Source organism: Dinoponera quadriceps, unplaced genomic scaffold, assembly GCF_001313825.1.
Source record: "Dinoponera quadriceps isolate SergipeBrazil2010 unplaced genomic scaffold, ASM131382v1 scaffold2076, whole genome shotgun sequence".
In the NCBI taxonomy this organism is placed as follows: domain Eukaryota; kingdom Metazoa; phylum Arthropoda; class Insecta; order Hymenoptera; family Formicidae; genus Dinoponera; species Dinoponera quadriceps.
In genome coordinates, this window is record NW_014556116.1 from 353,648 (window position 1) to 366,282 (window position 12,635).

At 38.4% G+C, this 12,635-nt stretch overlaps 3 protein-coding genes across 7 annotated transcripts in view; 1 reads left to right on the plus strand and 2 right to left on the minus strand.

Annotated features, from left to right (window-relative positions):
- Window positions 1–297: 297 nt before the first annotated feature.
- LOC106746637 (transmembrane 9 superfamily member 3) lies at window positions 298–5,862 on the minus strand. The gene is made up of 10 exons (XM_014623429.1): window positions 5,571–5,862; window positions 5,004–5,199; window positions 4,611–4,733; window positions 4,287–4,531; window positions 3,949–4,188; window positions 3,459–3,743; window positions 3,177–3,385; window positions 2,956–3,102; window positions 2,782–2,865; window positions 298–2,216 (listed from the first exon to the last, which is right to left on the minus strand). The coding sequence occupies exons 1-10, from the start codon at window positions 5,649–5,651 to the stop codon at window positions 2,072–2,074; spliced, it is 1,755 nt and encodes a 584-aa protein (XP_014478915.1). The 5' UTR covers window positions 5,652–5,862; the 3' UTR covers window positions 298–2,071.
- A 250-nt stretch (window positions 5,863–6,112) lies between these two features.
- Window positions 6,113–7,941, plus strand: LOC106746632 (tRNA selenocysteine 1-associated protein 1). 4 transcript variants are annotated; one of them, XM_014623419.1, is made up of 6 exons: window positions 6,113–6,234; window positions 6,416–6,521; window positions 6,610–6,807; window positions 6,885–7,207; window positions 7,371–7,570; window positions 7,658–7,941. In XM_014623419.1, exons 2-6 carry the CDS (start codon window positions 6,480–6,482, stop codon window positions 7,780–7,782), a joined length of 888 nt encoding a protein of 295 aa, XP_014478905.1. In that variant the 5' UTR covers window positions 6,113–6,234; window positions 6,416–6,479; the 3' UTR covers window positions 7,783–7,941. The 4 variants fall into 4 exon arrangements, with proteins under 4 accessions (XP_014478905.1, XP_014478907.1, XP_014478906.1 ...); XM_014623421.1 differs by having other exon boundaries at window positions 6,113–6,204; XM_014623420.1 differs by lacking the exon at window positions 6,113–6,234 and adding an exon at window positions 6,241–6,341.
- A 332-nt stretch (window positions 7,942–8,273) lies between these two features.
- Window positions 8,274–12,635, minus strand: part of LOC106746633 (ras-related protein Rab-7a) — a 6,172-nt gene continuing 1,810 nt past the window's right edge. For both annotated transcript variants that reach the window (XM_014623424.1, XM_014623423.1), the window contains exons 2-5: window positions 11,914–12,100; window positions 11,618–11,836; window positions 10,975–11,112; window positions 8,274–10,891 (exon numbers count right to left, since the gene is read on the minus strand). In XM_014623424.1, coding sequence (XP_014478910.1) covers window positions 10,805–10,891; window positions 10,975–11,112; window positions 11,618–11,836; window positions 11,914–12,093 — 624 coding nt within the window. In that variant the 5' untranslated portion in view covers window positions 12,094–12,100 and the 3' untranslated portion in view covers window positions 8,274–10,804. The remainder of the gene's footprint in view (window positions 10,892–10,974; window positions 11,113–11,617; window positions 11,837–11,913; window positions 12,101–12,635) is intronic.

The window sequence follows — 12,635 nt, forward strand, 5'->3', positions numbered from 1 at the left end:
TGATGTCAGTTTCTCGTTAAATATAGTGGCGACTCGTAGCGGAGATTCTAGAACCAAATTACAAAAATAACGGGTCTAATAATTTCGTTATAATAAAAACCCGTTATTTCGGATCTTGTATACAATTTGAGCGCACGAATGTGATGAAAAAAAAATAGCACCAATTTAAATCTCAAATATATATATGAGAATACAAATCTTCAACTACTAAACTAATTTGTTGCGTGTAGGAACGATCTCGAGGACAAATTCGCGAACGTGGAGAAAGAGGTGAGACTTGCGACTGCGTGTATGTTGTACGTAGAAATTTTATATATATATTTTTTTTAGAATCGCTACATCTAACAACAAATCGTTTATTTTTTTCGAAGACTCCCATCGACAATAGTTATCCGGTAAAACCACTGAGACACAATACTCTCGTCGTCATCGTGTTTCTCGCGAATATCCAAGTACGTTCTCTCAATTGTCACGGTATCATTTACTTCCCTCGCTTTTCGACGGCGACTGATATACACACACACGTACGTACGGATGATTACCCGCCAGCGGTCAAGGAATCACGATTGAGGACTCGCTCGTCCTCGTCGCGATCGCGGCCGAGACTCGGTTTCGTTTTAACGACGGCGCTTCATCGAAGTACAGTAACAACGGAAATACAAAACGAGAGGAGATCGTGATGCGCGACACAGCTTCTGCACACGGCGCCTTTCTGTCTCTTTTTACTGCGATCCATCACTCAGCGCAGCGACGAGAGTTTCTCTGCGACGGAACGGCCGCAAAGTAGCCCAAAAAGTAAAATTGGAACTCACGAGTCTCGTCATCGTTACGCCGAAACGCACAAGTCAACGCGTGTCAACGAAAGGGATCCTTACAAAACTATACCGTTAATAAATTATAATACATTGTCATTGTAGCGCGTCTCTCTAATTTAATCCCGAACCATCCGTTAGAACTCTCGGCATCGTGAAGTTTTTTTACCTCGCGTCTCTCTCTCTCTCTCTCTCTCTCTCTCTCTCTGTCTCTTCGCGAACTGGAGGAAAAAAAAGACTTATCTTGCCTCGTATTATATTATATGTATATATATATATATGTATGTATGTATATGTATAACGTAAACGTCGTTGCGCTTTACCGCTCGTACTAAATTTTATTTAGCTAGAAAGCATACAAGAGAGTGTGGAAACTCCGTAAATCTTCTCGCATACGACGGTTCCTTCAATTTTACATGGCGTTTCTCAAGCGATTCACAAGGCGAGACACACCGGATATATATATATATATATATATAATATATATATATATATATATATATATATATGTTCATGTACACGCGAGAAACAATCGCAATCGTGCAAAATTCGAAGGAACTCGTAATGTATATCGAACCATCGACCATTACAAATTTGTCAACTCCACTTGGCAGCGCGTGCCAGTGCCCAAGATAAAAAATATTGCGACAAGATACACGCGCGCGGCGCCCGATGATCTGAAATTTGCACGATCGCGAAGTGTTCGTTCGTTACAACCGCTCGGACTCGTATGGGACTTCGACTAACACTTACAATTATTATTTTATTATTGACAGACGACTGTGTGTGTGTGTGGTGTGTGTGTGTGTTCTCTCGCGATACTGCGCGCATACTAGTACGGTAGGACCCGTTTACAGCACATTTTTATTCGCCCCGACAGACAGACGGAGCGAGAAAGGAAAGGAAATTAACGGACGAACAGCGAAAACGAGAACATCGTCATTCGAACGGATCGTAATCGCGCGACGGCGTGAGTTTCGTTGGAAGAGTAATAATACGTTCGAGGAACGCACGGAGAGCGGCGTGTACGCGTGATGATGCCGCTCCTACGATGTGGTCGCGTAAATTAAGTCGACGATGAGCCGGGCTGTACACGAGAATCCCGCACGAGCGGCATGATCATCACTGCCCGAGATGAATTCCCTCCCGGCAGAGTCGTCCTATGCAGTGAGCACCACGCTGCACGGGGGAATCTCACGTGGGCTCCGCAATGTAAATGATGACGACATGCGTCGTTGCGATGTGTGCTGCTCCTCTCTTTAATCTATCTTGACTGTGGAATATATCTTCCGCACGAAAGCGTTAGTACCGATGTATCCGACCGTTCCGCACATGATACCCAGGGCCAAGCTGAACAACGCCATGTAACCGAAGTAAAATGCCGTTTGGAAGAGACCGTACATTCTGCGAGAACAAAACAAAGCGAGGGATCGTAAGATTCGTATGCAGCTGTTTGGAAACCTTAAGGCAATTGACCCGTTGGCGACGATACTGTTAGAAATGATAAGGAACAAATTTTTAGTCGTAATCGTAATTCAGTAGAAAAACTGACCAATCACAGTCGATTATCCTTGGGGCGCAAGGAGAACGACGCAACTGCAGGTATAAAAATAATGCTGCAAGTGGTAAAAATGATAGAAAAATTAAAAATTACTAAAAAGTCGGCAGCAATGAGACTGACGCAAATGTCCGACTTTGCTCTACAGCTGTGTCAACTTGTGTTCTATTACGTCGTTATCAGAAATGGTGTACTTTGTGTGTCAATCTCTTGAAAGCTAGACAGTTAACGCTAAAATCTTACAATTTCGAGGATAGTATGGTCAATCTTTTTCCAATTTCTGCACGTGTGCAGGTTGTGTTTCAATATGCCGCTAGAATCTGAAGAAGTTCCTAAGAAAATAAATTTACGGGCTAACTACCTTAAGACCGATCGCATGATTGCGATTTGAATGGGCGTACGGCGACTTACTTGGTTTTGAAGAAGAAGTAGTAAAACGAGTAAATGTAAACGTAACCTGCCGTCGAAGCTGCGGCGAGGAAGCTCGTCCACTGCCTGCGAAACGGATTTACATTGTAACCACCGCACATTCTGCGATGAAGAAGAAAAAAAAGAGGCAAGAATATACCGAGATCATCAACTCACCATCGATAGTCTTCGGCGTTCAGCAGGAAATATGTACATACAATGGTGACGCACACCGTCACTATCATGAGAATAACAAACACTAGTAACATAAAGCCGTAGACATAGTAGATCTTGTATGCCCAGAATGAGGTAAAGATGAAGTACCTGGAAGAGTAACGAAGTTAGCCGCGCGCAATTGTCATACGAGAGCTCTCTCTCTCTCTCTAGGAGCAACGTACATTTCAATGAAGATCGAGCCAAAAGGCAAAATGCCACCCAGCATGATGATCACCAACGGTTCCATGAACCATTTTTTCTCAGGTATCGGACGTGGCACTGCGTTCACTCGGCACGGGGCGTCCGGTGTCCCGGCGAGATTTCGCCCCAGAATCGTACCTACCAGTGTCAGCGGTAAGATCACGAATATACAGATGCACGTGACCGCGACCTGCGGGCAAATGTGGTCGTGTTAAAAGCAACGGGAGGAATTGGAATCCTCGGACGGATGTTTTCATGTATACCATGGATCCGAACGGTATCGCTCTGCTGGCGTGGTAATACATGGCGATGAAATTGATGAAGAAGGCCGTGCCGCACACCAGCAGCGGTAACATGAAGGCGCTGAGGATCATCTGCTTGATCCACACGCGTCCGCCCATCCGTGCGTACAGTCCGCCGCCGGCGTAACCGTTGATAGGCGACGTCGCGGCGTACACGAATATCGCTGTCGACAGCATCGAGCCGCGTTCCGTGTAGAGTTCCCCCAGAATAGCGAAAATAATTACACTCAGCACAACCACCGTGACCTGCGTGTGTGTATGAAAGACGCGACGATTTTATTCTCCCGCTTCTCTCCGACGGTTCGAAACACGGGCTGCGTTCCGGAAAACATAAGCGATCAGTGATTATTCATCTTTACTGTTAGATCCCTGAATTTAGACCAATTACGCCGACGAATTGTTCGAACCGTTGTGTTTTCTGAACGCAGCCATAGAGATAGAAAGTGCGTACCTGATAGCCCGCGCCTATAAGAGCCGAGAAAAGCATGGCGTGGCTCGCAGGCCTAAATACGTCTCCGTGCACCTGCTTCCACCCGTACTCGTCGCCCAAATCTCTCTCCATGTCATCCATTTCTTCGTCCCTACTGTACCTGGCGTAATCCTTCCTCAAGGTACGCATCAATATCATCGATACCAGTCCAACCAGGAAGATCACCATCATAAAACTGTTGAAGATGCTGAACCAGTGTATCTGAAGGGACAATTTTGAAATATTGGAGAATAAGGTATATATATTTCTCTCTGTTCCACATGTTGAAGTGACAAAAACACCGTTAATGGAACACGCACTCTGTGTTGAAAGAAGTTAGGATCCAGATACTTGTCGAATCTGTCCTCGAATTTGACGTTGCTCTTCTTCCAATTGACTTCATAGCTGAAAGAAATATGCGTACCCTGCGCCAACTTTACTTTGTTCTCACTGGTCAGATTGACGTCCACTATCTGTTTACCATTGTAACCTATATCAAACTTTTTATGCGTCCAGATATGATAGGAAATAATTCCGTTATTCTCTTCAGGTTCTCCCACAACACCTGTGTGAATGCAAGAGTTGTTTAGTGTCCCATTCAACCGAGTGTGTACGTAACGTGAAATATCAGCAAGCTGGCTTACCCCATATTGGCAAGTCGTCAATGTACATTTGATACCAATACTGATTCTTCACTGCGTACACAAAAGCCTTCTGGCTTTCTTCATTTAAACTTGTCTGACAGTACTCCGTTTTTGTCATATCCTCTGAAACGTATCGAACATGTTTGAATCTATATCTACATGTCGCTAACCGACTAATACCTATTTCTACCATCATGGTATAATTCTAATCGACGATTAATTCAAAGGAATTGACCAATTGCATCGGTCAATTGGCTGAACTGATCAGTACGATTAGTCAATTTCACTGAGTTAATCATCGGTTCAATTTAAAGTGATGATGGTGATAGAAACGGGCATAGTCACATTATCCGAATAAAGATATGCTCATACATCAGCTGCAAATATGCCCACCTTTGAATTCGATATCTAAGCCACTGAACTTCAACTCTATCCCTTGAAGAGCTTCCGAGAGGGTCTCGTGATAGTGATTGATGACATCCTTGGTGCCCGTACAAAAGGGTAAGGAATAATAGGAGTACGTCTCCTGACGATTGTGATACGGCCCCACCGTGCTCATCCATAATACAACTTCGTCGCCGTCCTCGTACTGACAACAAACAACAACATACCCGGTGATCACGATGCGATATCTTTCGTGCAAGTTCATACAGATATCGTGCAGCAAGAAAAAAAAATTAACCGGAATAAATAGCGCACTTTATCCGGTGTCGCGTTACGGCATCGACATCGCGCAATTAGGTGCGCTGATAACGGCGGAATTCGCCGATACGGCGTGACGGCTTCGCTCAGAGAGAGCGAGGGAAAGGTGGAGGGAAGAAGAGAAGGAGATGTCAAGAGGAGAAACGGCCGTCTCCGACGCGGTTGGCCTTTTTAAATGTCGCAGGTCGCGGTGGTCTGACATTCGCGGGGAAACATCACACACGTCGGCGCGCGTAACTCACGATGCGGAATACTCACGATGTGAGTGTGCTCGTCGGTATGGGCGAAGGGGAGGAGGCTAAGGGCCAGAAAGTGGAGTAACAGTCGTGCCCGACACATGCTTGTTCGTGACGGGAAGGCGCACCGGGCGCCTTACGCGAGCACACAGAGAGATCCCAGCGAGACGGCGCGACGGCAGACAATCCCCATAGATTCGTGATACGCCAGCGTTGCGGCCAGCAGCAAACACCGGACACCGCGCACGGGACGGACACGTATCAAGAACGTTGCGAGCGATACACACCGCAGCAGCTGATACACGCTGTTCAACGAGAACGTTACTATGTCGCACCGTTAGATGGCGCGTAGATATAGACAATCGACTTCTTTCGATATATCGACAGAGAGAGAGAGAGAGAGTATCGAAAGTAGCGCAGCCAATTGGATTCTCCACTTTCCGCCTTTCGGTATGCTCTTTATAACTGCACTGTTGTATTATAGTGCAATAAGTTGGAGTGAGACAAGCATATGTTTTCTCACTTCAACTTATTGCACCGGTGCAGCTATAAAGAACAGACTCCGGTCAGCGTGGAGGCTAGTTTTGTGTAATGGCTATTGTTGTGTCGTTTAATTGCAGGATTATCGATAACATAACCTGTCGTGCGCTGTCAAGGTCTCTTTCTCAATTTGAGTAGTGTATTGCGTACGTCTTAAGTTACCTTTTCTTGCGCAAGTCAACTTATTGCTAATTTCATGTGTATATATATCCGGTTACATACTGAGTGGTTTCATCAATTCCGTTGTATAAAAGTTGAGATTGTATATATTCAGAGAAGAGATAGTGCTCGGAAAAAATATAATTCTTACATCATTTTCTTTTTCAGTAAAGAGCCTTGCGCACACACAAGTATAGTTAGAGATATATCGCGTAATTGTGGATAAAATAAAATGTCCGGCCCGATGGTGTTGTGTCAACTATGGATGGGTGGTGTTAGTATAAATCATTTCTGATAAATATATCCCTGGATATTGTCAAGCCACTTGCAAATACAATTTACTGAAAGTTATTTGCTTTTAGCTGGAGCCATACATGACTGAAAGCTTCATCATGAATGCGTTTCATAAGATGGGTGAGCAACCACAAACTGTCAAGGTAATGCGCAACAGATACACCGGCGAGCCCGCTGGATATTGTTTTGTGCATTTCCCAACTGATGAAATGGCGCTTGATGCTATGCATAAGTTAAATGGTAAAGTAATACCCGGATCAAATCCCGTGAGTATCTTTAAAACGATGATATACTCTAAACATGTTGGTTATTATTTTAATTTTGCCAACTTGTTATCTTGCAGTCGGTACGATTCCGTCTGAATCACGCCAGTACTACGGGGAAACCTGCCGCCGACAGAGAATTCAGCATTTGGGTAGGAGATTTGTCCACCGATGTAGATGATTACTCCTTGTACAGGGCATTCGCTGCTAAATACAATTCCATTAGGACAGCTAAAGTCATATTAGATAGTTCTGGATTCAGCAAAGGTTACGGCTTTGTCAGATTCGCAAACGAGGAGGAACAAAAGAATAGTTTAATCACCATGAATGGCTACAGAGGACTTGGGACGAAATCTCTGAAAATCTGTAATGCTGTACCTAGACCTTGGAACAAAATATCTGGGTATATTTTTATAGTATATATCATAAATGTTACACAGTATTTGTATGCATTATATACAAAGAAATTTTCGCTCTCTGACTCGGATGTTATTTCAAAAACTAGAAAAATGTTTCCATTATTATATTATTCTTCATATAATATTATTCGTAATCATATCTTACAGCTCAACACCACCACAATCAACCTCTGACTATCCACCATCGAATATGAATTCAGAAGCATATAATTATTACGATACCTCATCATACTGGAACAGTTATAGTGCTTGGCAACAAGGTTACTATGAAAGTGAACCGACATCAGACGCTTATAATAGCTACGTGTCAGATCAAAAACCCGAGGAAGATGAACTAGAATTAATTGGTACACTGTCATTTCTTTGTAACATAACTTTTAAATCGTTCTTCTATTGAAATATTTCACTCTTTTTTTCATATTCTTCTTTGGCAGAGCATTCAATTCCTATCGACATTGACAAAGCAAACAGGGAAATAATTGAACAGGACTACAATTTGTGGGATGCTCTGGAAAGTTCCAAGTGGATTCCATGTGATACTATAGAATTGTGCTATTAATTATAATCGTTAACCACCTACAGAAACACTATGGAAATTACACGAATGTTATCACATTCTCATATTCTGGACTTCTAATATCAAAAGTGTCTCAAGGTTAAGAACCACGTGCGCAACATGATTTTTATTTATAAAAATAAATACGTCTATTTATCCTGATTTTAATGTTTATTTGCGATTTAGCGGTTGCGATTGGAAATAAATATAAATTTAGTGGTCTCCAATTACATAGCCCATAGCCATTTTGGTTAAATGGCGTTTAAAATTTGAAAGTTACATACATACACATATGTAATAACAAAAATATGTGTAGCAAAAAAGATTTAAATATATAAATATTCAAATATATTTTGATTCCATTTTGCAAAATCTTCCAATTCAATCAGCTTATTCTTCCCACTAAATAGTTTGCGTGTGAACGAAATAATAAAATTTTCTCAACGTAATAATAAGAATAGCAGTAATAATGGTAGTAATAGCAGCAGCAACAATAACAATCATATTATCTATAATTATATTTATCATTAACATATTTCGATAGAATTATACATATCATTAATTATAATCGTCGTGGTCATGATTATCTTCATTTATATACACGTGCATACATATGTATATATATATATATATATGCATAAACTCATGAAAGTACATTTGACGTTGCAAGTGTGTTTTACCATCATGCATACTGAGTATTCAAGAAATCATGCACTTTGTTACTATAGATTCTTTAACAGATATAGTTATTTTTCTCATTAAAAACTTGGTTATCTTTTATACCTATTCTTTTGCATTTACCTCCACATAATATTAATATCTTTGCGTAGCTCAAATTCAGATCCTTTTAGATTTTACTGCTTGCATTTTTTAAATTGCTAATTTACTCAAATATTTAAATACTGTTCATTTAATATTTAAATTCTATTGGTATCCTTGTTCTTATATGTATATATATTCATTATCTATAATATTCTATAGTAGAAAAAGTGCATGATTTTTGGGCCAATCTGCACATTTTTATGTTACGCGCTAAGTTATTTTTTTCACTGCATGAAAATGTTATATACACTGGATGTCCCAAAAATGGCGAGTAATTGAGTTTAACTTTCCCTTAGTGAAGATTTAAATCAACGTTTAATCAGATTCATCACTTGCGCAAAATGCGTAAAGTTAATTAGATTAGCAGAAGATCGCATGAAAACTAATTTTCAATGTGAAATGTTTTCGCTAGAAAGTGCCTAGAATACTGCCTCATACCGCCGATGGACTTAATCTTTAATTGGAAATGGGAGGGGGGAGGATTATACATGTATTAGTAGCCAGCAAAATCGGTTTCGCAAATCTAGTTACAATCTGGATATTGGTCGGAAATAAGGTTTACAATCATAAATTGAATAACAATTATCGGTACCGCGATGCATATATATATATATATATATATGCCTTACTATAAGAATTATTTTTACTTCTTACCTCTTTCTAGGAAATAAAATTTTAAAACTTCCAACGCATCTCTTAATGGGTGCACAATTAGTTTTACTACAAAAAATGTTCTTTTTAATACAGCATTATGTAAACATTCTCGTATTTGCATAAACATGTATGTAAAAGCTCGCTCTCATCAAAATAAATATCACACGCCGTTAGGACTAATTACTGCTCTAATAAGGACTATATAATAATAGAATTAAGATATTATAAGCGCATACTTACTGATATGGCTATCAGGATATAAAGATTCATTTTTTATAACGTTAAATTGTCCTAAATGGATCGCACACTGTCTTATTTACAAAATATAGTCTGCATAAAATTCCTCGGTAGATCATACAATTGACAATTAACTCACCGCACTTGAATCTCTTATTCATCTTATGTAGTAGTAAAAAATCTTAAAAACCAATGCATCGCGGTACAAGAATCTCAACTCAGAAGAAGAGGAGCTTAGGATTTTGTAGAAAAGCTTAAGAATTTAACGAAAGAATATTTATCGAAAGAATGTTACAAACAATTAACCGAGCGAATAAAAAATATCTAAGTTATATTTTCAACGAACTTTTTTTTTCTTTTCACAATTAGGCTAGCCGTATGAACAATATCACATATCAATAGAAGATATTGAACGGAAAAAAAATGTTCCAGGAATTTACATCGTACATCCGTGTTCAATTTCGAATTCGTTAAAATAGATCGTGTAAGATATACTATAAAGTATCTTAATCATTTTATTGTATCTTTATCTTAATTTTTGTTCTATGTAATAAGAACCATTTACACAGAGCAAATATTCGGTTCTGTCTAAGAGAATAAGCTGTGTGCTAGAGCTCATCTGTAAATGCAATTGTACTTAACAAATTATGAGCAAATTCTTTTATTATAATTTACTAACTGTATCGCTAACCGTGTTCCCGGCCATATATCATCCCCTCTCTCTTTTTCTCTCTCCCTCTCTCTAGTGCAATAAATTAGCCGCTATCGTTTAAAAACCTCAATACATCGTCGAAAACAATTGCCCATAAATCAAGAATCTAAATACAAAAGAATTATACTTCGCCGATAAGAGAGCGTTATATTACCTAAAAATGATATAAATCCTCTGATTAATAGAATAACATAGAGACGGGAATCCACGTATGACAAGTTAAATCCAGCGAGAGCGTACTGATTTAGAATTTGCGATATTTAGTCAGGAAGTCGAATAAATATATCTTACTCCCACATGTTTATAAAAACAATTATATATCAAGTTTTGTACACATTCCTTTATGCATGATTTACTTTGTTATTTTCATCGTACGCGCTAATGACCGTTTCAACAGAACTATTTTTGAGAATATTGAGATATTTTGTGGACATAAGGAGATTGTATGATACATTAAGATAAAGAAATATATTTTTGTGACTTCCTGCACACATAAAGCTCATCGCAATATATTCTCCATGTCCTTTATGCGCAGGCACACGAATGTACAATCTGACCTGTGCATCTTATAGTCAACCAAGATTACCACTATTCCAGGACCTAGCAAGCACATGAATCACCTTTGCCATTGCTTCTTTGGTCATTAGTCAATTTAATTTGATCCGGGAATTCATTGTAAAGTTCGACCTAGGATTCATAAAAAAGTATGAAGATAATATTAAAATAGATAGTTGAGAAATATTTCTTTCCCGCATATTTAACACACTCACTTCGCTTTCTTGAGCTAAAGCATTTTTAGCTATCGTTTGAAAAGCTTGCTCAACATTAATAGCTTCTTTTGCACTAGTTTCGAAGTATGGAATATTGTTCTTCGACTGACACCATTGTTGTGCTCTCTTGCTTGATACCTATAACATAAAATATGGAAAAATGCATGAAACAAAATTTAATAAAGATTATAGCTTAGGCAAAAGATCACCAACACTTATTAAAGACTTTATTCTTACAATATATATATATATATACCAGAATATTACAATATATACACATATATATATATATATATATATATAACATAATTACAATATATATATATATATATACCAGAATATATATACTAGAAGAAGATCGGTTACCACTATTTAATATTCTAAAATAACAGATTTTTACTCCTGTTGACTTGTTTGACTTATTTTTTCTTATCCATCTTATGCGAGCACATAAATGTAATTAAACATATAAGAATCAATATACAGATAAATATATAAAGATATTTGGATAAATATCTGTTCTAATTTCACGGATCTTGAACGCAACTCTGTCCAAATTAACCTCTTCTAATATATACGTTCTAACAAGATTTGATGTGTATTTCTTTTTTCCTTTGATACACATATGAATAACTGTACTCACTGCTCTTGACTCAAGATCTACTTTATTTCCGAGAACAACAAATGGAAAGTTGTCTGGATCTCGAGGTGAAGCTTGAATCAAGAATTCATCTCTCCATGAATCAAGAGATTTGAAGCTAGTAGGGGCAGACACATCAAATACTAGTACACAACAGTCTGCGCCACGATAAAATGCCACTCCTAATGATTGAAACCTCTCTTGTCCGGCGGTATCCCAAATCTAAGACAGAGAAAGACCTGCTAGAAACATGACGCGGACAATACATTGTAAGATTATTAAGACAGATCAGACTTTACCTGCATAGTAACTATTCTATCTTCCACCATCACTTCCTTAGTCAGGAAATCTGCCCCTATCGTTGCTTTATATTGGTTACTAAACTTCTTATTAACATACTGATTCATCAAAGAAGTTTTTCCGACTCCTGAGTCCCCAAGAATAATGACTTTCAACAACACTTTCTTGCGAGATGCCATTTTTTTGCTAGAAAGACAAAACAATATTAAGAATTCTCGCAAGAATATTTTTATGCAATTTATTCTGATGAACAGGACTACGTAGTAAAATAATTTAAGGAATCGACTCATTTCCTTCAGAAAATATGTGTTTATGAATATTCTTTTCATATTGTGTTAATGCTTAAATGGCAAATCTTTAAAAAACTATTAGTATTATTCTTTAAATATGCAATCAGCTGACAATTTATGCAACAGCACAAGATAATAATTAAGTAAACCAAATACTCAAGTAGCAGAGTGATATCAGAAGATTAGCATTAGAAATGTGTATTGTCGTCAATATAATGTCCACAGACATCACTCTGTTATTTAAGTAGTTAGTTAGTTAAGAAAAGAAATTGAGTAGCACAATATTGTTGTGTGTCAAATTACATGTTTTGACAGTTCTAGTGATGATATAATAATATAAAAAGGATAGATTCCCAGTAAAAGTAAAATATAGAATATTAAAAGTAACACAATTAAAAGGATAGTTTATATTTATAGTTATATTAAAAGGA